The sequence below is a fragment of the Carya illinoinensis genome, chromosome 1, assembly GCF_018687715.1.
Source record: "Carya illinoinensis cultivar Pawnee chromosome 1, C.illinoinensisPawnee_v1, whole genome shotgun sequence".
Taxonomy (NCBI): domain Eukaryota; kingdom Viridiplantae; phylum Streptophyta; class Magnoliopsida; order Fagales; family Juglandaceae; genus Carya; species Carya illinoinensis.
In genome coordinates this window covers 28498553-28522021 of record NC_056752.1, presented here as the reverse complement: position 1 = coordinate 28522021, position 23469 = coordinate 28498553, and the positions used below count along the sequence as shown (strand labels likewise).

The 23469-nt window shown below is 39.3% G+C and overlaps 1 protein-coding gene and 1 non-coding gene across 2 annotated transcripts; one reads left to right on the top strand and one right to left on the bottom strand.

The window, feature by feature from the left end:
* Nucleotides 1-1385: 1385 nt before the first annotated feature.
* LOC122293739 lies at nucleotides 1386-1493 on the bottom strand. The gene has a single exon (XR_006237351.1). It is a non-coding gene; the product is annotated as a small nucleolar RNA R71 (small nucleolar RNA).
* A 596-nt stretch (nucleotides 1494-2089) lies between these two features.
* Nucleotides 2090-2941, top strand: LOC122280526. Its single transcript, XM_043091503.1, has one exon. It carries the CDS (start codon nucleotides 2090-2092, stop codon nucleotides 2939-2941), a length of 852 nt encoding a protein of 283 aa, XP_042947437.1.
* Nucleotides 2942-23469: the final 20528 nt, after the last annotated feature.

Sequence of the window (23469 nt, the reverse complement as noted above, 5' to 3'; positions counted from 1 at the left end):
AATGTATTAGCTGAAATTGGGTTGATAGGAAATTCATTGAGACTATCTTCTTTCTTTCTTGTTCTTCTTCTTTTTTTTTTTCTTTAATCTCTTTGATGAGCATATATGAAATCCATCATCCAAATATTCTAACCTCGACTGGTATAACATTTGAAGAATACTGTGGGATGATGAAATTCATTTGATTATTCACTATGAGAAGATTGCCCAAGACTTAGGTTTATTTTTCCAGAGAATCAATTTCTTAATTTGATTATTGAATCTGTTTGGTTTTGTTTCAATATAAGATTTCAGTTTCTTGAGTCACTTGTTTTGATTTGTTAATTTCTAGTAAAACCTTTGAGTCAGGGAAAGAAAAGTAGGCCAACTTTACTTTATAGTGACTGAATCTTTGGGTATCTGAAGGGGGGTGCATTTCTATTAAAGAATTATCCATTGGTCAACACATTGACCAAGAAGGTGTTCTTAGGTAGATATATCATCCATCTATTTTCCTTATTAGTTCTGAAGTATAAGTTGTCTTAATCCTTGTGAAATTGACCTTGGGGCCTTCACTACACATCAACACAACACCTCTTACACTTGGGAGCAAATAAAATTCAAGAACCAAGTTTTTAGAGCCATTGCCGGGGATTTAATGGCAATTTACAGAACTGACAGAGTCAAGGGTGGCTAAGTGTGAACCTTTTCACACTTCAGTGATCTCTAACCCTAATGCTTTTTTTTTATTCATTCATTGTCTATTCTCTTTTGTTTTGTTTGCCTCGTGTTAATTCTGAGTGATAAATAAAAAAACAAAATCAATATTGATTGGTTAATTGCTACCCTATCACCATTCTACACCAACCTTGGTGATATTTTGGTGTTACTGTAGGGGCTTTGTATGTCTGTTTAGAGTAGTGACTATTCCTCTAGACTGGTCAGAACTGAATCTGTGACATACTCAGATTTTGAGTCACTCTCATTTGAGTCATCTTCTGATAGTTTTAGCACCATGGTTGAAGAAGAACATGATGAGAGAAGAGTGGTAAACCAAAACAAAACCCTTAAATATTATTTGTAACCTGTTGGGGCTAGTTCACCCTTATGCATCATTCAACCCCTGAATGCAAATAACTTTAACTTTAAGCCTAGAATGATTCCCTTGATACCTCATTTTCATGGGATGGAATCCATATTTACATATCAAAGAATTTGAGGAGGTTTGTTCAGCTTTTATTGGATCGAAGTTGTACTGAAGAAGTGATTAGACTCAAGTTATTTCCCTTTTCATTAAAAGACAAAGCCAAAACCGGGCTAAATTCTTTGAGGCCTAGGTCCATAGGAACATGGCAAGAGATCCAGATTGAGTTTTTTAAAAAATTCTTTCCTATGCATATAACCAATGCACTGAAGAGGCAGATCATGAACTTTGCCCAAAAAGACACTGTAACCTTTTATTAGTGTTGGGAGAGGTTCAAGGATTTACTCAATGCTTGTCCTCATCATGGGTATGAAAACAGAAGGATAATAAGTTTTTTGTATGAGGATTTACAACCCAAGATGAGACAATTTGTGGAGATAATGTGTAATGAGGAGTTCTTTAATAAAGAACTAGAAGAGACTTTCAAATATTTTGATTATTTAGCTGAAAACGCCCAGTCATGGGATGTTTAAGATAAATATGATAGAACTGAACCTTTAAAAATAACTGGAGGGAGGAAATACAGCTTGAGAGAAGTGGATGATTTGCATGTAGAGTGTCTATGCTTACTAAGAAATTAGAAACCATAGACATAAACAAAGTAAAAGAGATTTAGGTTGTTTAAAGAGTGTCAGAAAATTGCAACATATGTGAGGATATAGGACATTCTACTAATGATTGCTCCACTTTCCTAGCTTTTAAAGAAGTGTTACTAGACCAATCTGGAGCTATTAACATGGTTGCTAAATCCTTTTTAGGTCCATTTTCTAACACATACAGCCCCAGTTGGAGGAACCACCCAAACTTGAGTTGGAGGAATGAGCAATCAATTCATTCCTCCAATCATACACCAGGCCCTTCTCCGCATGCAAATAATCAACAATCAGCAATATCAGGATCACCTCAATGTCCTACTACAACACCTTATGGTTAGAGGAGGTACCTCGAGGACACTATCCATCAAATGGTAGCAAATCTCCAATAGTTCATGCAAGGGCAGGCCACCATCAACAACCAGACTTCACAGGCCATCATGATATTAGAGGATCCCTAACAAGGTTGACCAAATCCTTGAGCACCCAGGAGAAGGGAAAATTCCCTGCTCAACCACAACCTAACCCTCAGGGGCAGGTTCGTCAAGTGTCAGAGGCAGTTGAGACATCCAATATTAAACTAGTAAAAGTTGTAACAACTTTGAGAAGTGGAAGAATTCTGGTAAGTCCGGCCACTCCTGACCCAACCATCATTGGTAAGAATTCTAACCCTATGCATGTTGAAACTGAAGTGAAAAACTGGCAAGCACCTGCACCTTTTCCTACAAGGCTAACCCTTGTGCACAAAGATAAGAATCATGTTGAAATTTTTGAAATTTTTAAACAAGTGGGAATAAATATACCTTTGTTAGATGCTATTCAAAAGATTCCCACTTATGAAAAATTTCTTAAAGACTTGTGCACCATTAAGAGAAAACTGAATGTAAAAAAGAAAGCCTTTCTCACTGTACAAGTTAGTGCAATCATACAAAGCAACACCCCTCCCAAGTATAAGGACCCAGGTTCACCCACCATTGCTTGCATGATCAGAAACTCAAAAATTGGGCATGCATTACTTGATTTTAGGTCTAGTGTCAATTTGTTGCCCTACTGTGTTTATCAAAAACTTGGCCTAGGGGAGTTGAAGTCTACTTCCATTACCCTACAACTAGCTGACAGGTCAATAAAAATACCTAGAGGGGTAGTGGATGATGTTCTAGTTTAGGTTGATAAGTTTTATTACCTAGTAGACTTTGTCGTTCTTGACATGAAACTTTTAGCAAACTCTCTGTTTCAATCACCTATAATTTTGGGAATGCCATTTCTGGCGACTTCTAATGCTCTAATAAATTGTAGAAGTGGTGTGCTTAAACTAAGATTTGGGAACATGACCTTGGAACTAAATATTTTTAATCTATGCGGACAGCCCCAAGAAGTGGAAGAAATGTAGGAAGTGAATCTGTTGGATAGCATTATTTCAAAAATCTGCCCATTATCTTATCAACCCATTGATTCATTAATTGAGTTAGAAGATATTAATGATTCAGATGACAAGACTAATGAATTATTTTCTGCATCAATTGCCGGAAACCCAGCTAAAGTGCAGTGGACGCTCAAGTTTGAATAGCTATACTCAATGGCAGAATCACTGAAACATTCAAAAGAACAGACCCCATCCTTCGACCTCAAGCCTTTACCATCCCAACTGAAATATGCATTTCTGGGACCTCACCATACTTTTCGAGTGGTAATCTCTTATCACTTAATTGATAGTCAGAAGGAAAAATTATTAAAGGTCCTAACCAAACACAAAAAGACTATAGGATGGATATTGGCTGACATTAAGGGTATCAACCCTTTAGTTTGTACCCATAAGATTAATTTGGAAGAGGATGCCAAACCATCTAGGGAAATGCAAAGGAGGCTTAAATCCACGATGAAAGATGTAGTTAAAAATTGAGTGGTTAAGTTGTTAGATGTGGGAATTATTTATCCCATTTCTGAGAGTAGATGGATCGGCCCCATTCATGTGGTCCCAAAAAAATCAGGACTGAGTGTGGTAAAAAATGAAGAAAATGAATTAATACCTACAAGAGTAACCGCGGGTTGGAGGATGTGCATTGACTATAGGAAGTTTAATGCTTCTACTAGGAAATACCACTTCCCATTACCATTCCTGGACCAAGTTTTAGAAAAGGTTGCAGGCCATGCATTCTATTGTTTCTTAGATAGGTTTTTAGGCTATTATCAGATTGAAATAGCCCCTGAAAACCAGGAGAAAACCACCTTTACATGCCATTTTGGGACCTTTGCATTTAGAAGAATGCCCTTTGGGTCGTGTAATGCCCCAACTACTTTCCAACGATGCATGCTTAGTATTTTTAGTGATTTAATTGAAAATAGTTCAGAAGTTTTTATGGATGATTTCTTTGTTTTTGGAAGCACTTTTGAGAATTCTTTAACTAACTTACAATCTATTTTGACCAGGTGTGAGGAGAAGAATTTACTATTCAATTGGAAAAAATGCCATTTTATGGCTCAACAGGGTATAGTACTAAGGCATATAGTGTCTTCTAAGGGTATTGAGGTTGATAAGTCAAAAATTGATACAATTTCTAAGTTGCCCATACTTAAAACAGTGAGAGATATTAGGTCATTCTTAGGGCATGCATGACTCTATAGGAGATTTATAAAAGGGTTTAGTTCCATTTCTAAAACCTTGTGTAAATTACTAATGCATGATACTGGGTTGAGTGGACCATAGACCAACAATTTGCATTTGAGCAACTCAAGTTGAATATGCAATAGGAGTTGTACTTGGCCAGTGTAGAAATAACTTGCCCTATGTCATCTATTATTCTAGCAAGACTTTGAATGAGACTCAGAAAAATTACTCAACCACATAGAAATAGTTGTTTGCAATAGTTTTTTCCTTAGACAAGTTTAGATCTTACATCCTCGGGTCACCTATTGTCATTTACACTGACCATGCATCTTTGAAATACTTGTTGACTAAAACAAATGCTAAACCAAGACTGATAAGATTTGTGCTACTCCTCCAAGGGTTTGACATTACAATTAAAGACAAGAAATGAGTGGAGAATGTAGTGGCTGATCATTTATCTAGGCTCACCTTCATAGAGGCTACATCACCCTTACCTATTTTTGACTCTTTCCCTCATGAAAATATTTTGTCCATTGAGTCCATTACTTGGTATGCTGATATTGTAAACTTTTTGATGATAGGAATGATACCTTCACAATGGACCACCCAAGACTTGAAGAGGTTTAAAACAGAGGTCAGGTAATTTTTTTTTTTTTTAATTATGATGACCCTTACCTGTTTAAGTATTGTTGTGACCAAATCATTCATAAATGTGTCCCAAACACTGATATACCCTTAGTCCTCACTTCTTGTCATATTGATCCCCGTGGTGGACATTTTTCTACTAAAAAAATAGTTGCCAAAATACTTCAGTCTAGGTTGTACTAGCCACACATGTTTAGGGATGCATTTGAGTTGTGTAAAAGGTGTGCAAATTGTCAAAAATTGGGAGGAATCACTACAAGGAATATGATGGCCTTATAGCCAATTTTAATCCTAGAAGTTTTTGACTGTTGGGGCTTGGATTTCAAGGGTCCCTTCATCTTTTGGAAATATATATATACTGGTTGCAGTGGACTATGTCTCTAAGTGGATAGAGGTTGTTCCTTGCAAAAAGAATGATTGTTAGCTAGTACTTCAATTTCTGAAACATAACATTGTGTTAAGGTTTGGTATGACAAAAGCTGTTATTAGTGACAATAGGTCACACTTTTGTAACAAACCCATGGAATCCATTCTGAAAAAGTATGAAATTCATCATAAGGTGTCCACACCTTATCACCCACAAACAAATGGTCAAGTCGAATTAGCCAATAGGGAAATTAAACATATCCTTGAAAAAACAGTGAACCCTAGCAAAAAAAATTGGTCATTGAGGTTAACTGATGCTTTGCGGACTTATAGAACTACTTATAAAACAATTCTTGGCATGTCTTCTTATAGACTAGTCTATGGTAAGGCATGTGATTGAGTTGAAATATTGCATATTTTATACATTTAGAACTAATATATTTTATTACATTATTTTATATAATATTTTACATATAAAATATTTTACATATTTTATACCTCGTCTTCCTCGCCCTTCTCCCTCTCATTCATTCCCTTTTCCATCTACCCACTTTGTCTATAAAAGTAGTTCCATTTTGTTAGTTTATTTTGTTTACTTCAAAGTCGAAAATGATAGAGCTACAGTTTCCTGACAACTCTTGAGAGACACACGTGACACAAGAGAATTCCTAGGCTGCAAATCATTTGGAGGAAAGTGGCAATTTTGTGAAAATCACCATGTGTGCTTCTCACGTGGTGCTCACAATTGTACGTGGTCCTCACACACTGCTCACAACTACATGTGGTCCTCACACACCACCACTTCAGGCAACTTTTCTCACCTTATAGGCTGGATCACTGGAATCGCCACCATTAAATCTTTCAGATATGGCTTTTGTGGCCAAAAAGATAGTAGCGTATGCCTTCACGAGCGGTCACAAATTCTAAAGTCTACAAGAATTGTTCTAAACTATCCTTAGTCTTATAATTATGTTTAAGGTCTTTTAAAGCTAGGGTACAAGACAAGCGACATATATAGTTGCCTACCCACTTGATCAATTGCCACTATTGGTATCTAATTATATTACCATCGTCCTTGAATGCCACTGATTGATGTCTACCATAAATTTCATGGGTCCATGAAAACGAATTCTTGTGACTTTTGTTGGATCATAAGATGCAATGACTCGCTTTGTGCCGAGTCAATGGTGATTATTGCCGTGCACAAAGAAGGCATTAATGGGACACATTGTCATCTTCTATTTCTAATTTTTTTTCTCTTAATTTGTTTATTTATTTGTTTTAGTTAGGGTGGTTGGGGTGTTGAAGACATCATATCAAATTTATAGGGTGGACAAAGTGCTCGTATCAATTCCTTTTCATGGGAAAAATCTTTGCAAATTAATGTGATGGAGGAAATATTATCACAAATTGAATTCTGTATATTATGACCATCATTATAAATCAATGTCGAGTACGTCAATGCACAATGGACGTGCTCTTGATATCTAACACTATTATAAATCCTTGAAAGACCACTGATTGACATCACCCATAATTAAATTGCATAGGTTGCACTTTAATTAGACTAGGTCGCATTGTCAAAGAAATAAACTCCCTGGTTAGTTGTTTCTAGCTTTGATTATAATAGAAGTGTAGTTTGTGATTCGTGCAAGTTGGGCTGAAATAAAAAGGCTTCGGTGAGGGGAGTTGTCCGGGGCTCGCATCTGGCCAAACTGATCTTGCCCACGAGGCCTAGGCTGTTACAGAGCCCGAAGACAAGAAATGGGCTGTACTTGCCCAGCTCAAAAAGTTTAGGAGGAGCAGCTAGACAACATGTGCTAGTCAGGAGTTGTGGGATGGATTACCTAACATCCCTACTGGCTGACAACTCCAGCATGTAAGGACAAAGACTGCCTTGTCCTTAAACCTTGGTGGTTGGGCACGCCTTTGGAGTGGCTGCACCTGACTGAGGCCATGTCATATTAAATGAAATGTTGAGACGGGTACCTCACGATGTGCCTCTTGGAGTGCTAGTGATCGCCACGATCATGCCCTGTAAGACTGTCACACATCAGGGGGTTGACAGCCAGACATGACTTGAGTACGGAGCAACACCCCCCTAATCTCCCTTGTAGGGGGAATCCCAGTGAGGTATATATACCCTCTTTCTCAATGAGGGGAGGGTTCTGAGACACTTATACTCAAGCTTTCATAATCCTCACAAGGGAATCACATAATGACTTTGGCATCGAGGTGTCCCCCACCACCCTGAAGCCCTTACTTCTTCATAGCTACAAGTGAATGAGTCAGGCCTCCGTGGAGTTGCTTGGGCTATGAAACACGGCATTAATAGCTTTAGCTCCCCCTCCTCGAACACATACAACAAGTCCCTGTCCTCGAACACACTGTGGTCAGGACAATTGACGCCCTAGCCATCAGTGTCGAGGTGTCATTTGCCTTCTCGGCACCCTTTGAGTGGGCCATAGACGTCATGAAGTTTCTACAAGAAGGAAATGTCCTGAGTGACCTAAAGGAGGCATGCAAAGTCAAGAACAAGGCCATGCTGTTCACATTGTTGGGAAGGGTCTTGTACAAGAAGGGTTTCTTAGAACCTCTCTTAAGATGCATCTCGCCAGACAAAACTGTTTAGGAGAAAGGGCGTTGGCTACAAGGGTGACCTGGGTTGGATACATTTTGCCCCACTCCCTCCGAGACACAAAGAACTTTGCAAATAAATGCTCGAGATACCAAGAGCACTACCCACCAGAGGAGTTAACTTTCATCACCTTTCCATGGCCTTTCACTCAGTGGGGACTGGATTTAGTCGGCTCGTTCCCTATGGCTAGTGGAGAGGTAAAGTTCATGGTTGTAACAGTCGATTACTTCACAAAATGGGTCAAAGCAGAGGCCTTGCCAACCATCACCACCCAAGCCATCATAAAGTTCTTGTGGAGGTAGGTAGTTTGCCAGTTTGGTATTCCCCAAAGCTTCATATTAGACAATGGGAGATAATTTGACTGCTCGCACTTCAAGAATGGTGCACAAGGTTGGTGATCAAGGTCAAGTACTCCTTGTTGGGATACTCACAAGCCAACAATTAGACGAACGTAACCAACAAAGCTCTATTGTCCACCTTAAAGAAAAGGTTAGGGACTTATAAAAGATGATAGGCCTAAGAACTTTCAGGAGTACCGTGGGCATACATGATGATTGTCAGGATCAAGAACCCTTTGCCCTCACCTACGGGAGCAAAGTGATGATTCTCGTGGTGGTAGGGATGACCACATACTAGGTCTAGCCCTTCAACCCAAACATCAACGATGAAAAATTGAAAGAAAGCTTGGATCTCCTAGAAGAAAGATGGGAAGAAGCTCCGGTGCACACGACAAGCAATAAAAGAAATGTAGAGCAGTACTTCAACAAATGAGTCAAACCATGCTCCTTCAAAATAGGAGACCTAGTGCTAAAGCAAACTGGGGATGACTACCTTGGAAGAAGGGAAGTTGGGGCCACGTTGGGAAGGCCTGTACTTGGTAACAGCAAGCAATAGTTCTGGTTCCTATCACCTCAAAGATGGGCAAGGTCATGAACTCTCCTATCCATGGAATGCCGAGCACCTGAAGAGGTACTTCACCTAGAAATCATGAATGTTATCCATGAATGAAGCCCAGGTACTTATAAAAATGATATTAAATATGAAAAATAATCTTTGTCCACGACTAAGCTTGGTTGGTTAAGACATCATGACTTTCCTCGCATCACTACAGTTTTTTCACAGGAAAAAATCTGTGCAATTCTAATATTTCAATATTATTTATTAGTAAAATGAAGGAGTTCTTGGTAAGGTTAACAAATTTTGTACCCTTATAAGGTAATAACTATATAAGACAAGGCTTTCTTTTAAAAATCATAAATTATATTATTTGAACATAAAATGATCATATGGTGATTTGATACCAAAGAAATTTTGAATTTGGAGCTAGGTAGCAATGATAAACTAAAATTAATTAATTACTTGATTAATAACAAATTATTGTAAAACTGATTCTAAGAAAAGAGGAGAAAAAGTCTTATTTTTTGATTTAATATTTATGCCATGATCTTTCCCTATATAAACCATGAATTATTTTGGTCATCTTGTATAGTTTCAAGTTAATTTTTAGTTAGGCAGGAGGTACTTTTCATATCAATTTTTTCCAGAAAACCTCCAGTAAAAGCTCTCTCCTAAAAGGCCTCCAGATCTGATTTTCATTGTCGAATGAGGAGACCTTGGCTTCCAACTCATTCTCCCTCTCCTTCCCTCCCTTTTCCATCCACCCACTTTGTCTATCAAGGTAGTTCACTTTTCTTAGTTTATTTTGTTTCCTTCAAAACTGAAAAGATAGATCTACAGTTTTCTGACAAGTCTCAAGAGACACATGAAGTTGAAGAAGACTCCTACGCCGCAAATTGTTTGGAGGATAGTGGCAGGTTTGTGAAAAGACCATGTGTACTCCTCATGCCCTACTCAGAACTGCACATGGTCCTCTCACATTGCTCACAACTACGTGTGGTCCTTACGTGCCACCACTTCTAGCTGAGAAGGTTTAGTGAAACCACCACACTTTGCGTTGGTGAGTCTATGGTATTATATAGTTGCATTTACATGAGTATATATGGAAATTACATATAGAGATTGATTACAAATAAATGAGAGAAAATCAAGTAAATAAAGGAAAGAATAAGACTACACTAATCACGGGTCAATGAAGTCTATAATAGGAAAGCCTTGTATTAAGGCAAAGGATCTTCATCCTCAACACCCCCCCGCAAGCTAAGCGTCGGATTGGAATGAACGTGAAACTTGGAGTGGAAGAATTCAAAAAGAGGACGAGGAACACTTTTGGTGAAGATGTCGGCAACTTGGAGATGAGAGGGCACATACTGCGTGTGGAGTTTGTCAGCGACAACAAGTTCTCGAAGGAAATGGTAGTCTAGTTTAACATGCTTGGCCCGTTTGTGCGAGACGGGGTTGGAGCTCAAGAAGATGGCACTTTTGTTGTCGCATAAGAGAAGAGGTCCCTGAGGAAGAGGAGCCTGGAGGTCATGAAGAAGATGTGTTAGCCAAAGAAGTTCAGCAGTAGTGTGTGCAAGGGCACAATACTTAGATTCATAGCTAGAGCGAGATACAGTAGGTTGCTTCTTAGCACTCCAAGAGACCAGATTATCACCAAGATAAATAGAGTAGCCAGAGGTAGAGCGACGAGTGTTAGGACAGCCTACCCAGTCAGCATCAAAGTAGGCAACTAGAGCACCTGGGGCAGCAGAGGAGCTAAAAGTAAGGCCAAAATGAAGAGTGCATTTAATATAGCGAAGGATACGCTTAACAGCAAGAAAATGATCTTCAGTGGGAGCATGCAGAAATTGGCTAATAGAGTTGACAGCATGAGCAATATCAAGGCACGTGATGGTCAAATATTGGAGAGCGCCAATGAGAGACCAATAAAGCGTGGGGTTTGAAAACAGGGGACCATGAGCAGACAGATGCTGAGAAATAACCATGGGAGTGTGGACGGGTTTGCTGTCAAGTAACTGAGCTCAAGTAAGGATATCCCGTGCATATTTCAGCTGATTGATAAAAAGACCATCTGCAGTTGATGAAGCTTCAAGATTAAGAAAGTAACTAAGAGAACCCAAATCTTTTGTGGCAAACTTAGAATTGAGTTTACAAGTAAAGCTGGTAAGAAGAGATGAGTTGTTGCCAGTAACAATAATATCATCAACATAAAGAAGCAAATAGATAATGTCAGATTGCTTATGAAAGACAAAAAGTGAAGGGTCAGCACGGCTACACGAGAAACCAATCTGTATAAGAAAGGAGTTGAAACACTGGAACCAGGCACGAGGAGCTTGCTTGAGACCATAGAGGGCTTTCTTCAATTGAAAAACATGATTAGGAAAACATGGATCAATGTACCTAGGAGGTTGTTCCATATAAACATTTTCAGTGATAATGCTGTTAAGAAAAGCATTCTTAACGTCAAGTTGACGAAGAGGCCATTTGTTGGTCACAGCAATGGAAAGTACAACATGAACAATGGTAGCCTTGATAATAGGACTAAAAGTATCAGTATAGTCAAGACCAGGTACCTGTGTATAGCCCTTGGCAACATGGCGAGCTTTGAGATGCTCAATGGAACCATCAGGTAGATATCTAGTCCGGAACACCCATTTGGAGCCCACAATGTTGGTGTTTGTGGGACGGGGGACCAAAATCCAATTACGATTGGTTTGCAAGGCTTGAACTTCTTCATCCATGGCAGCAAGCTAGGCAGGATTCTTAGCAACAGATTTAAATCCTTTAGGCTTAGTAGAAACAAGAAGAGCAGAAAGAAGTCCAAAGGATGCCAAGACACCAAAGTTTGCCAGATGACGGGTCTTGAAAATACCAGCTTTAGCTCTTGTGAGCATTGGATGAGAGCCCAAAGGAAAAGCAGGAGCAGGAGGAACATCCTGTGGAGTAGGGGATGGCGAGCGAGAAGCCGGGTGTGGCGAAGAAGGACCTGCAAAAGAATCAGTGACCTGCAAAGACTCATCCACAGGATCAGTACAAATAGCACACGAGGTGGATCCGGAAAAAGTAATGTGCGGAGAATGACGATCAGGGGAAGAGGGAGGGAGGTCTATCTGGAGAAGACTAGGTTCCAAGAAATTGGAAAATTGGAGAGAGGAAAGGGGTTAAGCCTGGGAGGTGGTGATGAAGGAGAAATAATTTTCATCAAATTGGGCATGTCGAGTGATATATAGCTTGGAAGTGATGGGATCAAGGCAACAAAACCCTTTATGAGAGGGATGGTAACCCAAAAAAATACAAGGAATACTTCGAGGAGAAAGTTTGTTAGGCATATAAACACGTAAACAGGGATAAACACGAAAACCAAAAGGATGAAAATTTTCATAATTGGGAAAGGAGCCATATAAAAGTTCAAACGAGGACTTACCTCTAAGAAGTGGTGTGGGCAAACGGTTGATGATGTAAGCTGTAGTGTCGAAGGTGTCAACCCAAAAATGAGGGGAAAGATGAGAGTCAAAAAGGAGGGCCAAGCCGGTCTTAGTGACATGGCGGTGTTTGCGTTCGGCGCAACCATTTTGAGCGGGTGCATATGGGCAAGAAATTTGATGATGAATGCCAGAAGTACGAAGATGGGCTTTAAAGCAAGTGCTAGTAAATTCACCCCCACCATCACTTTGAAAAACTTTGATATGAGTAGAATATTGATTTTCAACAAAATTTTGAAATTGGGTGAAAATCTCGTAAAAATCAGATTTGAATTTCAAAGGGTAAAGCCAAGTAAAATGCGAATAATCATCAATAAAAAGAACGTAATAGGTAAATGCTGAATTTGATTTTACGGGAGAAGGGCCCCATATATCACAATGAATGAGATCGAGTACATGAGACGATCTATGTTCGTTACAGGAATAAGGCAGATGATGACTTTTTGCAAGTTGACATGTACTACACAAAGTTGGAGAGGGTAATAAAGAAGTAAGATAAAGATGTCCTTGTTTATTCAGAAAAAAAAGAATGATAGAATGATTTACATGTCCTAGGCGAGCATGCCATAAATCATAGGAAGCATGTAAAGATTTATTCTAGGCGAGCATTGATTGAGCTGAAATATTGCATATTTTAGCTATTTAAAACTAATGTATTTTAAATTCATCATGACATTATTATTGGTTTTAAATGGAAAAATGGTTAATAAGAATAAATACAAGTTGTGATTTAAATTGATTAATAGCATGAGTTTATGCTTAATTTTATAACTTGAGATTTAATTGGATAATGTTTATTCATATGCATATTTTATCTTATTTAGAAAGCTTGGTATGAGATAAATTTTGTGTGTGATACATATGTTAAACTTTTTGAATAGATTGGAAGTCATTAACGCATGCATGACTCAAAACAATGAATTTTGGCTTGTAGGTCCTATACACATGGCATGGAAAGATATATTGAATTGTTGACCACCTCTAGATTGAACTGTGCCGTATGCACTTCATCCCACCAACTCAACCCAAGTCACTCTCATCAATCATCCACCAACTCTTCCGTTCACACTCAAATAAATCCACCAACTCCTTTCCAACCCATGGAAAAATACTTCTTTTGTCTTCCAAGTGGTTGCATATCACATGAATTTAATCCATTCACATGGCAACAACCTCACATGGCAACAACTTGGCAAGCTGGAAGAAGGAGCTGAAATGTGATCCCATAGAAGAAATAAAAAGGTGCCGTGCATTGGTGGTGATTATTAATGAAGAGCCGTGAATTGGAGGAATGAGTTTGCAACTTGGGGCAGCTATTTATATATATATATATATATATATATTGCTGGATGAAGAAAAGAAAGGAGAGATGTTGTGCTTAACTTGTGAAGAGAAGTCGGCTGGAGTGAATTGTAGTTGGGGGAGTTTGGCACCGACTTGATATATATATATATATATTGCTGGATGGAATGGAGAAGCACCGAATTTAGCCATCTATATATATGTGTGTGTGTGTGTGTGTGTGTGTGTGTGTGTGTGACTGGAAGGTGTTACGTGGAGAGGCAGGGATGTTAGAGTTAAGTAGGAGAGTTGAGGTGTGGTCGGTCAGCTGGAATTGAGAGAAGTCGGTGGATGCTTTAGAGTTGAGGTAAGTCGGTGCTTGAGTCATTGAACAAAAGAAGGCAGTCATGATTAGAGAGAAACGTGTTCGGTGCATGATTTGCTTGAGCTGAAGTGTGAGTGTTGTGCTGGAATTAATTGAGAGAAGAGAGAAAAAGAAAAGTTGGTGCTGGGGGTTGTTCTGATTTCATTAAATCCATTTGCTTTGAATTTTCTGGAGGTGTGAATGCAAGAGGCGGCTAGTGAAGTGTGAATGCAAGAGGCAGCTAGTGAAACGTGAAGACATGTGGGGCTGGAAGAGAAAAATAAAAATAAAAGTGAAAGGTGCTTGGTTTGAATTGAGAAACCGATTGAATAAGATGAGAGAGGAGAAATCGGTGGAAATTCATTGAAGCTTGACATGTATAAAGAATGAAGAAACATGTGTGGAAAAAAGAGCTGAAATGAAGGAGGAGGTATCCGAAATGGAGGAAGATAGAGAGCTGCATGTGATGTAGTCAACAATTAACACCACCGAAAAAGGAAAATGGAAAGCATGAAAAGAAAGACACATGCAAGCTGGGTCAATGTTTACAGCAATGAGAAGCTTTCAGTTGAAGGAGTGAAAGAGTTAGTCGTGGGTGCATGATTGTGTAAAAATTTCTAGAATTTGAGAGATGAAGAGGCGTGATTGAAGGCTTCCACCAAATTGGACATCATTGAAGTCGGTGGATTGGCTCTTTAAATAATGGGTGCAGTCCGAGGGAGAAAGAGAATTTTTCTGCTTTGTTATGTTCTTTAAATAATTGGCTCTTAGTTGTGTTCGGTAGTTTTTTTTTTTACTTAAACATTTTGTTTGCTCGGCAGCTTGTTTTTTCCTTTTGGCTTCAATGCTTTGTTGTTTTAGAATTTTTATTAAGTGTATTAAGAATTGTTCTAGAATTTTATTTCATTAAGTGTAATACCTTAATTTTAATCAAGTGTGCTGGTTCGTTTCATTAAACAAAAAGAATTGTTTTAGAAGTTCTCATTAAGTGCGTTACCTTAATTTATTGCAAGAAAGGTTTGGTTGAGAGCTTTTGTTTTTGATTTTTCTGAAACATCATACGTGGGGAGTAGATGAGTTGTTCTAGAGTTTTTATTAAAGGTTTGGAGATTAATTTTCAAGAGTGATACATGAGAAGTTGTTTCTTTTTGCTTTAGATTTCAATTGAATGGTGAAGGGGAGTTTTCGTCTAGACTTTTCGTTCTCTATTTTATTTAACTTCAGTTTAAAGTTTATGGAATACTTTTGAGATTTTTTGGCTTAGAAGTTTGGGTAATTTATTTGCTATTTACTTATTTCATGTTATTTATTTTTCTCACTTCCTTAAGCCCTCATTTAATAGTGATTATAATTGTTATGTGTTATTTTGAGAATTTGTGATTTAAATACAAAAATGAATTCTAGAATCTTGGTTTTGGACATTTTCAATTTTCAGTTCATGTTTTATCAATTACTTTCTAATTTAGTTTAATTCTTAATTTAGTTTTATTACTTTCTGAGTTTAATCTATTAGTCATTTACATTCCAATCCGACAATCAAAATCTAAAAACATGAATCTAGTCCATGACTAGTAACCTCTTCCATCCATTGCACATATCATCCTCTTGTTTTCTCTTTGTGAAGTTTTTCACATTTTTCAACGAGTTTAATTTTAGGTAACTTTTCCTGAGGAGACGATCTAGGAATTTATTCCTAATTATTACACGACATCCTCCTGCACTTGGGATAGCATTAGTGCTACTCATTTTTGAGTGAGTCAAGCATGCCATAAGTCATAGGAAGCATGTAAAGATTTATTCTTTAGGATAGATATAAAAGCAGATTTGCCACGTTCCAACACATATAAGCCGCCATCTTTCTTATCGGTTGCCACCACCCTTCCTGGCTGACGATTCTGAACAGTGAAAAAATTATTAGTAAATGTAACGGACAAAGGGAAATTAGACGTTAATTTACTAATGGAAAAAGATTTTTAGTGAGATGAGGAACAACCAAAACATCTAATAAATGAATATTTTGGGCGGGAGAGAGAGTACCCGGTATGTGTAATAGGTAATAAGGCACAATTTCCCACAATTACTGAGTCTTTACCCGTGTGCTGAGTGGACTGATCCAAAAGGGCTGGGTCATTGGACATGTGGGCCGAAGCCCCTATGTCCAAAAACCAATCAGAAGCTTTGGTTCCTTGAACAGAGCAGGAAGTGTTGAAGGCTTCGGCAAGATGAGCGTGAGACTCGCTGGATTCACTCCGTGTGTAGCGCTGATGACAACGATCAGTGTAGTGTCCATCTCGATGGCAAATTTGACAGCGAGGAGGAAGGCGCCATTGTCCAGAGTTGGAGCGGCCACGATTTCCAGAGTTGTGTCCATGGCCATTGGTTCGGCCATGGGAATTTCGGGAAGAATAATGCTGGGTATTCCGATCGGGGCCACGGTTTGCAGCAAGGAAAGCTGCAATTGGAGGTGAAGTAGACTCCAGGGACTCTCAGCTTTGGAAACTAAATCTGCAAAACAGGGGAGAGGAGTGAGAGCCATCTGTGCTGTGGAGAAGCTCGAGAAGTTGGCTCCGAGACCACGAAGGAACCAGTGCACCTTATCAGTGCCATCAACCGGCCGACCAATTGCATGAAGTTGGTCACAGATGGCCTCGAAGGCTTGGGTGTAGAGTGTAACAGATCAAGTGCCACACTTCATCAGTTGGAGATCGTCTTTGAGGTGAATTTCACGTGCTTTCGATCGATGACTAAAAGTGTTTTCCAAGGCCAACTAGACTTGACGTGCAGTTGAGAGGCCAACCACCTTAGACATGGCCTCCTCAGTGAGAGAAGAAAGGAGGAGACTAAGTAGGTGTTGGTCAGCAACTTTCCATGCCAAGTGTTTGTCATTTGGTGTGTGAGAATTGGCAGTGTCAAATTTGGGTGGTGGGAGAATGGTTCCATCAACGTAACCTAATAACTCTTGGCTTTCAAGAAGGGGAAGAAGTTGGCTTTTCCATATGAGATAGTTGGTGGAAGAGAGTTTGATGGTGACCATGTGAATTAAAGTGTTGAAAGGGAGGAGGGTGGGGAAGGTTTCGGTGGCCATGAAGAGAGGATGCTGGATAGAGGATGTTAATCCGGTTTGGCTCGTGATACCATGAGAAGGTTTAGTGAAACCACCACACTTTGCGTTGGTGAGTCTATGGTATTATATAGTTGCATTTACATGAGTATATATGGAAATTACATATAGAGATTGATTACAAATAAATGAGAGAAATCAAGTAAATAAAGGAAAGAATAAGACTACACTAATCACTTGTCAATGAAGTCTATAATATATAGGAAAGCCTTGTAGTAAGGCAAAGGATCTTCATCCTCCACACTAGCAACTTTTCTCGCCACACAAGCTGGATCACTAAAATCGCCACAATCAAATCTTTGAAATATGACTTTTGTGGCTAAAATGATAATAGCATGTACCTTCACGTGCCGTCATAGATTCTAAAGTCTACTGGAATTGGTCCAACTATATAATCTATTATTTTTCACATCAATTTTACTACTTTCCTTATTGTTTAGTAATAATAAAAAAAGAAGTTTGTCTCTTAGACATTTGTCTATAGAGGTTGAGTCTTCTCTTTCCATGAAGGGTGAGGTTGAGTTTTTGTTTAGGTAGAGTGTTGTCTTTTAGACGTTTTTCTGTAGAAAGTATAAGCAGTAATGAAGACAAGACCAGTCACAAAAATAAATAGTGTACCGGTGGAGGTCCAAATATATTATTTGGTTTTTGAAGTAATGGTTGATGTGAGGATATCCCTGCATACATTTGGTTATGGATGTAAGTGTATCTAATGAATCAATTATGACAATTTCTCTTAAAACAACATATAAAAAAATATATATATTGGGCTAAAGATTTTCCCAGCTTTCATGCTAATAAAGTTATTTTTTTCAGTATTTTCATTTTAGGTTGCATTTGGATAGTGATGTGATATCAAATATTTTGTGTATATAGTAATGAAAAAGTAATAAAAATGTAATGATAAAATATTAAATAGTAATAAAAAGTAATGAAAAGTAAGTAAAAAATAATAATAAAATAATGTATAGTATTCAAATACTATCATAATACTCTAATACCTAAACTATCCTGAGTCTTAACATCATGTTTGAGGTCTTTTAAAGCCAGGGTCCCAAGCCAATTGCCATAGTTGCCTACCCACGTGATCAATTGCCACTATATATTGGTATCTAATTATATTACCATTGTCCTTGAAATGCCACTGATTGATATCTACCATAAATTGCATGGGTCCATGAAAAATAATTCTTGTGAATTTTGTTGGATCATATAATGTAATATGCAATGACTCACTTTGTGTCGAGTCAATGGCGATTATCGTTGTGCACATTGAACGCATTAATGGGACACATCGGCCTCCTTTCTTTCTTTTTTCCTTTTAATTTGTTTATTTATTTTTTCTAGTTAGGGTGGTTGGGGTTGCGTGTTAGAAAAATGAATGAAACTATAGTGATGTTTCATTCATTTTTCTATATATTCATTAAAGGTTTCCCCAGCTTTATACAAATAGAAAACAGCCTAGGGAAAGATAAAACAAATGAATGCTATTGCTGTACAAATAGACATAAATAACAAAAGAAATTTTCCTATACAATTTTGCTAAAGGACAGTAGTAGCTTGCTGCTTACTGTCATGTGCTCATTCCACTGAATTCCCATTTCTCTTTATGCAGGTTGTGTTTTCATTTGGTGCAACAATAGCTGCATTCGATTCCTGCTTAGTGGACCACAACTTGTGCAATTCTTGTGACTCCCCCTCAAGATGGGCATAGATATTTAAAGTGCCCCATCTTGGACAGTAGGAAGTGGAAGGTGGTAGTAGACAATGTTTTAGTAAAAATAACTACAAGCTGAGAACTTCGAAGATATATGTATTGGTGTGAGGACGTTGGCTAAAACCATATTTCTAACAAAATGACAGTCTAATTTGATGTGTTTGGTCCTTTCATGGAGCACTGGATCTTTAGTGAGGTGCAAAGCTGCTTGGCTGTCACAATATAGAATTGCAAGCTTAGGATGTTCAATGTTGAAGTCTATTAGCAAAGAAATGAGCCATACACTTTTGTAACTAGTGTGAGCCAAGGCTAGATATTCTATCTCTGCAAATGAATGTGAAACAATGGCTTGCTTTTTGGATTTACAGCTTACTAGAAAATCACCAATGAAAATGCAAACACTAGTGATTGATCTTCTTGTTTCTAGGCATGCTGCCGAATCTGAATCACTAAAGGCTCTGATGTGTGGATGAGACTGAGATGAGAACAATATGCCTTGCCCTATAGACCCTTTCCCATATTTTAGGACTTGATGAGCAGCATGCATATGCATTTCTTCTGGTTTGTCCATGAATTGGTTGAGAATATTGACTGCATAGGTGATGTTAGGTCTGGTGGTTGTAAGATAAATCAATCTCCCAATTAGACTTCTATAACTCGTGGAATCAAGCAATAAACCTGAGGAAGAGTGGGTGAGTTAATGGTTAATTTCCACCGGGGACTGATTGCTTGACATCCAAGAAGTCCTGCATCCTCAAGAATCTCAAGACTGTACTTTCTTTGACACAAGTGGATGCTAGCAACTGATTTAGCATTTTCCAAACCCAAGAAATACTTTAAAATACCAAGATCCTTGATCTTAAATTGAAAGTGCAATTAAGCTTTCATATTATCAACAACTTCAAGATTGGAGCTTCCTATGACTATGTCATCAACATAGACTAAAAGGGCTGTAAATCTAGTTTCATAATTTCTTGTAAACAAAGAGTAATCAGATTTTGATTGTTGAAAACCAATATGAGTAAGAGAAGTAGAAAATTTAGAGTACCATTGCCTAGAGGCCTATTTAAGTTCGTAAAGGGATTTGTGGAGTTTACAACCAGCTTCTCATTTGTACAAGATGACTTCCCCTTGTTGTGAAAATGAGGAGGTAAGTCCTTGTAAATTTCTTCATCCAAATCACCATGAAAGAAAGCATTGTGTACATCCAATTGATAGAGGTGCCAGTTACGGATAGCTGCCAATGCAGGAAAAACCCTAACAGGGTGAGCCTCGCTACGGGGCTAAAGGTTTCTTGACAATCAAATCCTTCCCTCTAAGTGTAGCCTTTTAGCACCAACCTTGCTTTGTGTCTCTATACAATCCCATCAGATTTTAATTTGACTTTATAGATATACATGCAGCCAATAGCTATTTTTCCTAGAGGTAGAGCAATAATTGTCCATGTCCTATTTGCCTCTAAGGCTTCCAACTTAGATTTCATTGCATCTTGCCAATGTTTAGAATTCACAGCTTCATGTTCGGTTTTGGGCTCATGAAGTAGGGAGAGAGAAAGGGCATATGATTTATGATGAGGAAACAAGTGATTATATGACAGATATTGATGTATAGGATGTGAAGTAGAAGTGGAGAGAGTACAAGGATTGGCAATGGCATGAATAGCATGTCAATGGTAATCATGTAAGTATGTTGGTGGTTGGTGAGTTCTATGTGATCTTCAAAAATTGATGGGAAGTGTGATATCAGTGGGAGGAGTAGGATTTTCATGGAGAAGAGGAGATCTGAATAGAGGGTCATGAGCTTGATCTTGTGAGGTATGTTGTTTGATAGGGGGTGTATTAGTGAGTGGAGGCATGGCATGAGAGGAATAAGAGGAAGGAGATGATGGTGAATGCAGTAGGATAGGAGGAAGAACAAGGTCTTTGGTATGGTCAAGATGAGTGATGTTTGGACTTGAGCTATGGAATGGGAAGAGATTCATAGAATACAACATGCCTTGAAATGAAACATGAATGATCTTTGAGATCAAAGAGTTTATAGCCTTTCACTCCAACTGGATAGCCTATAAAGATGCAATTCTTTGCTCGAGGGCTCAATTTAGTTCTAGTGTGTTTGAGAGTGAAGGCAAAGCACAAACATCCAAAGACTCTTAGATGTGCATAGGATGAAATGGAAGAGAAGTGGATCTCATAAGGGGACTTGTTATCCAAAATTGGGATTGGAACTCTGTTGATAAGGTGGGTTGTAGTCAAAATTGCATCTCCCAAAAATTTGAGTGGAAGTGATGCTTGGTAAAGAAGGGCCCGAGCAACTGAAAGAAGGTGTTGGTGCTTCCTGTTGGGGGGATATTTGTCAAGGGCCTAAAATCCTATGGAGGCCAGCCTGGGCCCAACTTTAGGCAATTTCCCCACACCCCAAGTAGCCTAAGGTGGACTAGCCCAAGCCCACGAGGGATCTCCTAGTGGTTCAGATTTGACTCATGACCCACGTAGGTCAGGCATAACTGCCCGCATTGAGATGGGATGTTGCATAAGTAGCACAGGAAACCAAGTCGGAGGAAGGAAATGGAAGCACGCTAAGGGGAAGAGACTGGACTACCCAGCGACTTCAGGAGACCATGCTACATTAAATGGGTTCACTAAATAACCACGCTGCATTAAATAATTGATTCTAGAGAGCCACTTCACATTAAAGACAGCATGGCAGAAGGAATTCTTGGAGGATTTTGTTTTCTCCCAAGTCGCAAGGCATGGTCACTTGACTCTCCAAGTTGAGTATAAAAAGCCCATTTGACTACCAGGTAAGGGAATTGAATCCTTTGGTTAAAAATACATTAACACTCATCTTCTCCTTAATTCCCTCACTACTTAGTAAATCCAGGCTAACTTAAGTATTAGAGGTTCCTCGGGCCACCCCAGGACCTTGAAACAAAAGACTCGGACCACTGAGGACCCTTCCCAAAGGTGTACGAAACACGTCGTTAACAGTTGGTGCCATCTGTGGGATATGAGAAATTATAAAACAAATGTGTCCTTTGTGTGCCCACGAGAACCCGTTCTCAGTTCGTGTACGACCAGGAAGAAGAAACCTCAGGTGACATGGAGACAAGATTGGCGGCCATGGAGTAGCTTGTTGAAAAGCTCACCAATGAAATGGATGCCCTTCGAGCAAAGAACTAGGCCCTCAAGGACAACCTTCAGGAGTCAGCACACCATGGAGATCGGAGCGCCAAGAGCAGTAGCACTCTCGGAGGGAAGAGGTGGGCGAAAACGACCAAGAAGAGAGGAAACATATGCAAGATGAATTGCTCAACCTCAAGGGAAAGTATGAGGAAATGATGAGAAAAATGAGGAGCTCATCTCCAGTAGATCAGCTACTCGTCAAAATGGGTTTGCCCTACAGCACAAAGCTGATGGCGGTTCCACTACTCCCAAAGTTTCGGGTCCCGCCTATGGAGACATATGGAGGGATCTGAGACCCAGTTGAGCATTTTGAACCTTTCAAGGCTCATATGATGTTGCATGGGTTTCCCGGGGAGGTGGCTTGCAAAGGCTTCTAGCTGACTTTGAGGGGACTCGGAAGGACGTGGTTCAGCTCTCTAGCACTCAGCTCGATTGCAAACTTTGATGAACTAGCTCACCTATTCCTCACCCACTTCATGGGCAAAAGGAGAAGAAGCCTCCATGCCGCCTTCCTCCTCACCCTCAAAGAGAGGGAAGATGAAAACTTGAAAACCTATATGGCTTGGTTTAACAAGGAGCAAATGACTGCAGAGGACCCAGACGAAAAGATCACACTAGTAGCACTCATCGAGGGAGTTTGGCCTCGATCGGCGTTCATGGAAGAACTGGAGAAAAGGACCCCGAAGACCCTTTGAGAATTCATGGATCAAGTTGAAAACTTCATAAACGTCAAGGATACCCTCAATGCATTGGCTAAACCTAGATGACAAGAGCTGGAGCGAGCAGAAAAAAGAGCTCATTGTAAGGAACCCTTCACACTGGCACAACCAATTAACATTAACCGTCATGAAGGAGTACCGTCAATTGACCACCCACACCACGGGGCAGTGCCGTTCACACTGGGGAGACTGGGCTCCACCTCGATACCCTCCATCCCAATAAGTGGAGCGGCGGTGGAGGGAGTGCTCTAGGGAGAGGAGTCTTGGCAGAGGATATCAGCAGAGGAGGTTGGAAAGCCCGAGAATGAGGGAAGCCGAATAGGAACCACTGCACGCCCCTATACAGTAACAACGCCAAGAGGTGCCCTTGACGGGAGAAATCGACACCATTAGGGAGGTTTTGTTAGTGGAGGCGCAACTTCATCTGGAAGGAAAGTGCACGTGAGAGAGATTGATATCAAGAAGTTTACTTAGTCTCCTGCAACCCCACTAAGCATAGTTGGGGTGACCCCACTCCCTTGATCTCATTTGGAGAAACTGACCAGGAGGGAGTCTTCTGCCCACACGATGATGCATTAGTGATCACCATGCATATCATTGACTTTACCACCAGAAGAATCCTCATCAACAATGGTAGCTCGGCATATCTTGTTTTATAAAGTTTTCATTCTTA

What these genes read in the sequence shown, in the direction of transcription:
- LOC122280526 (XM_043091503.1), top strand. Translation starts at nt 2,090, where the DNA reads ATGTCCTACTACAACACCTTATGGTTAGAGGAGGTACCTCGAGGACAC.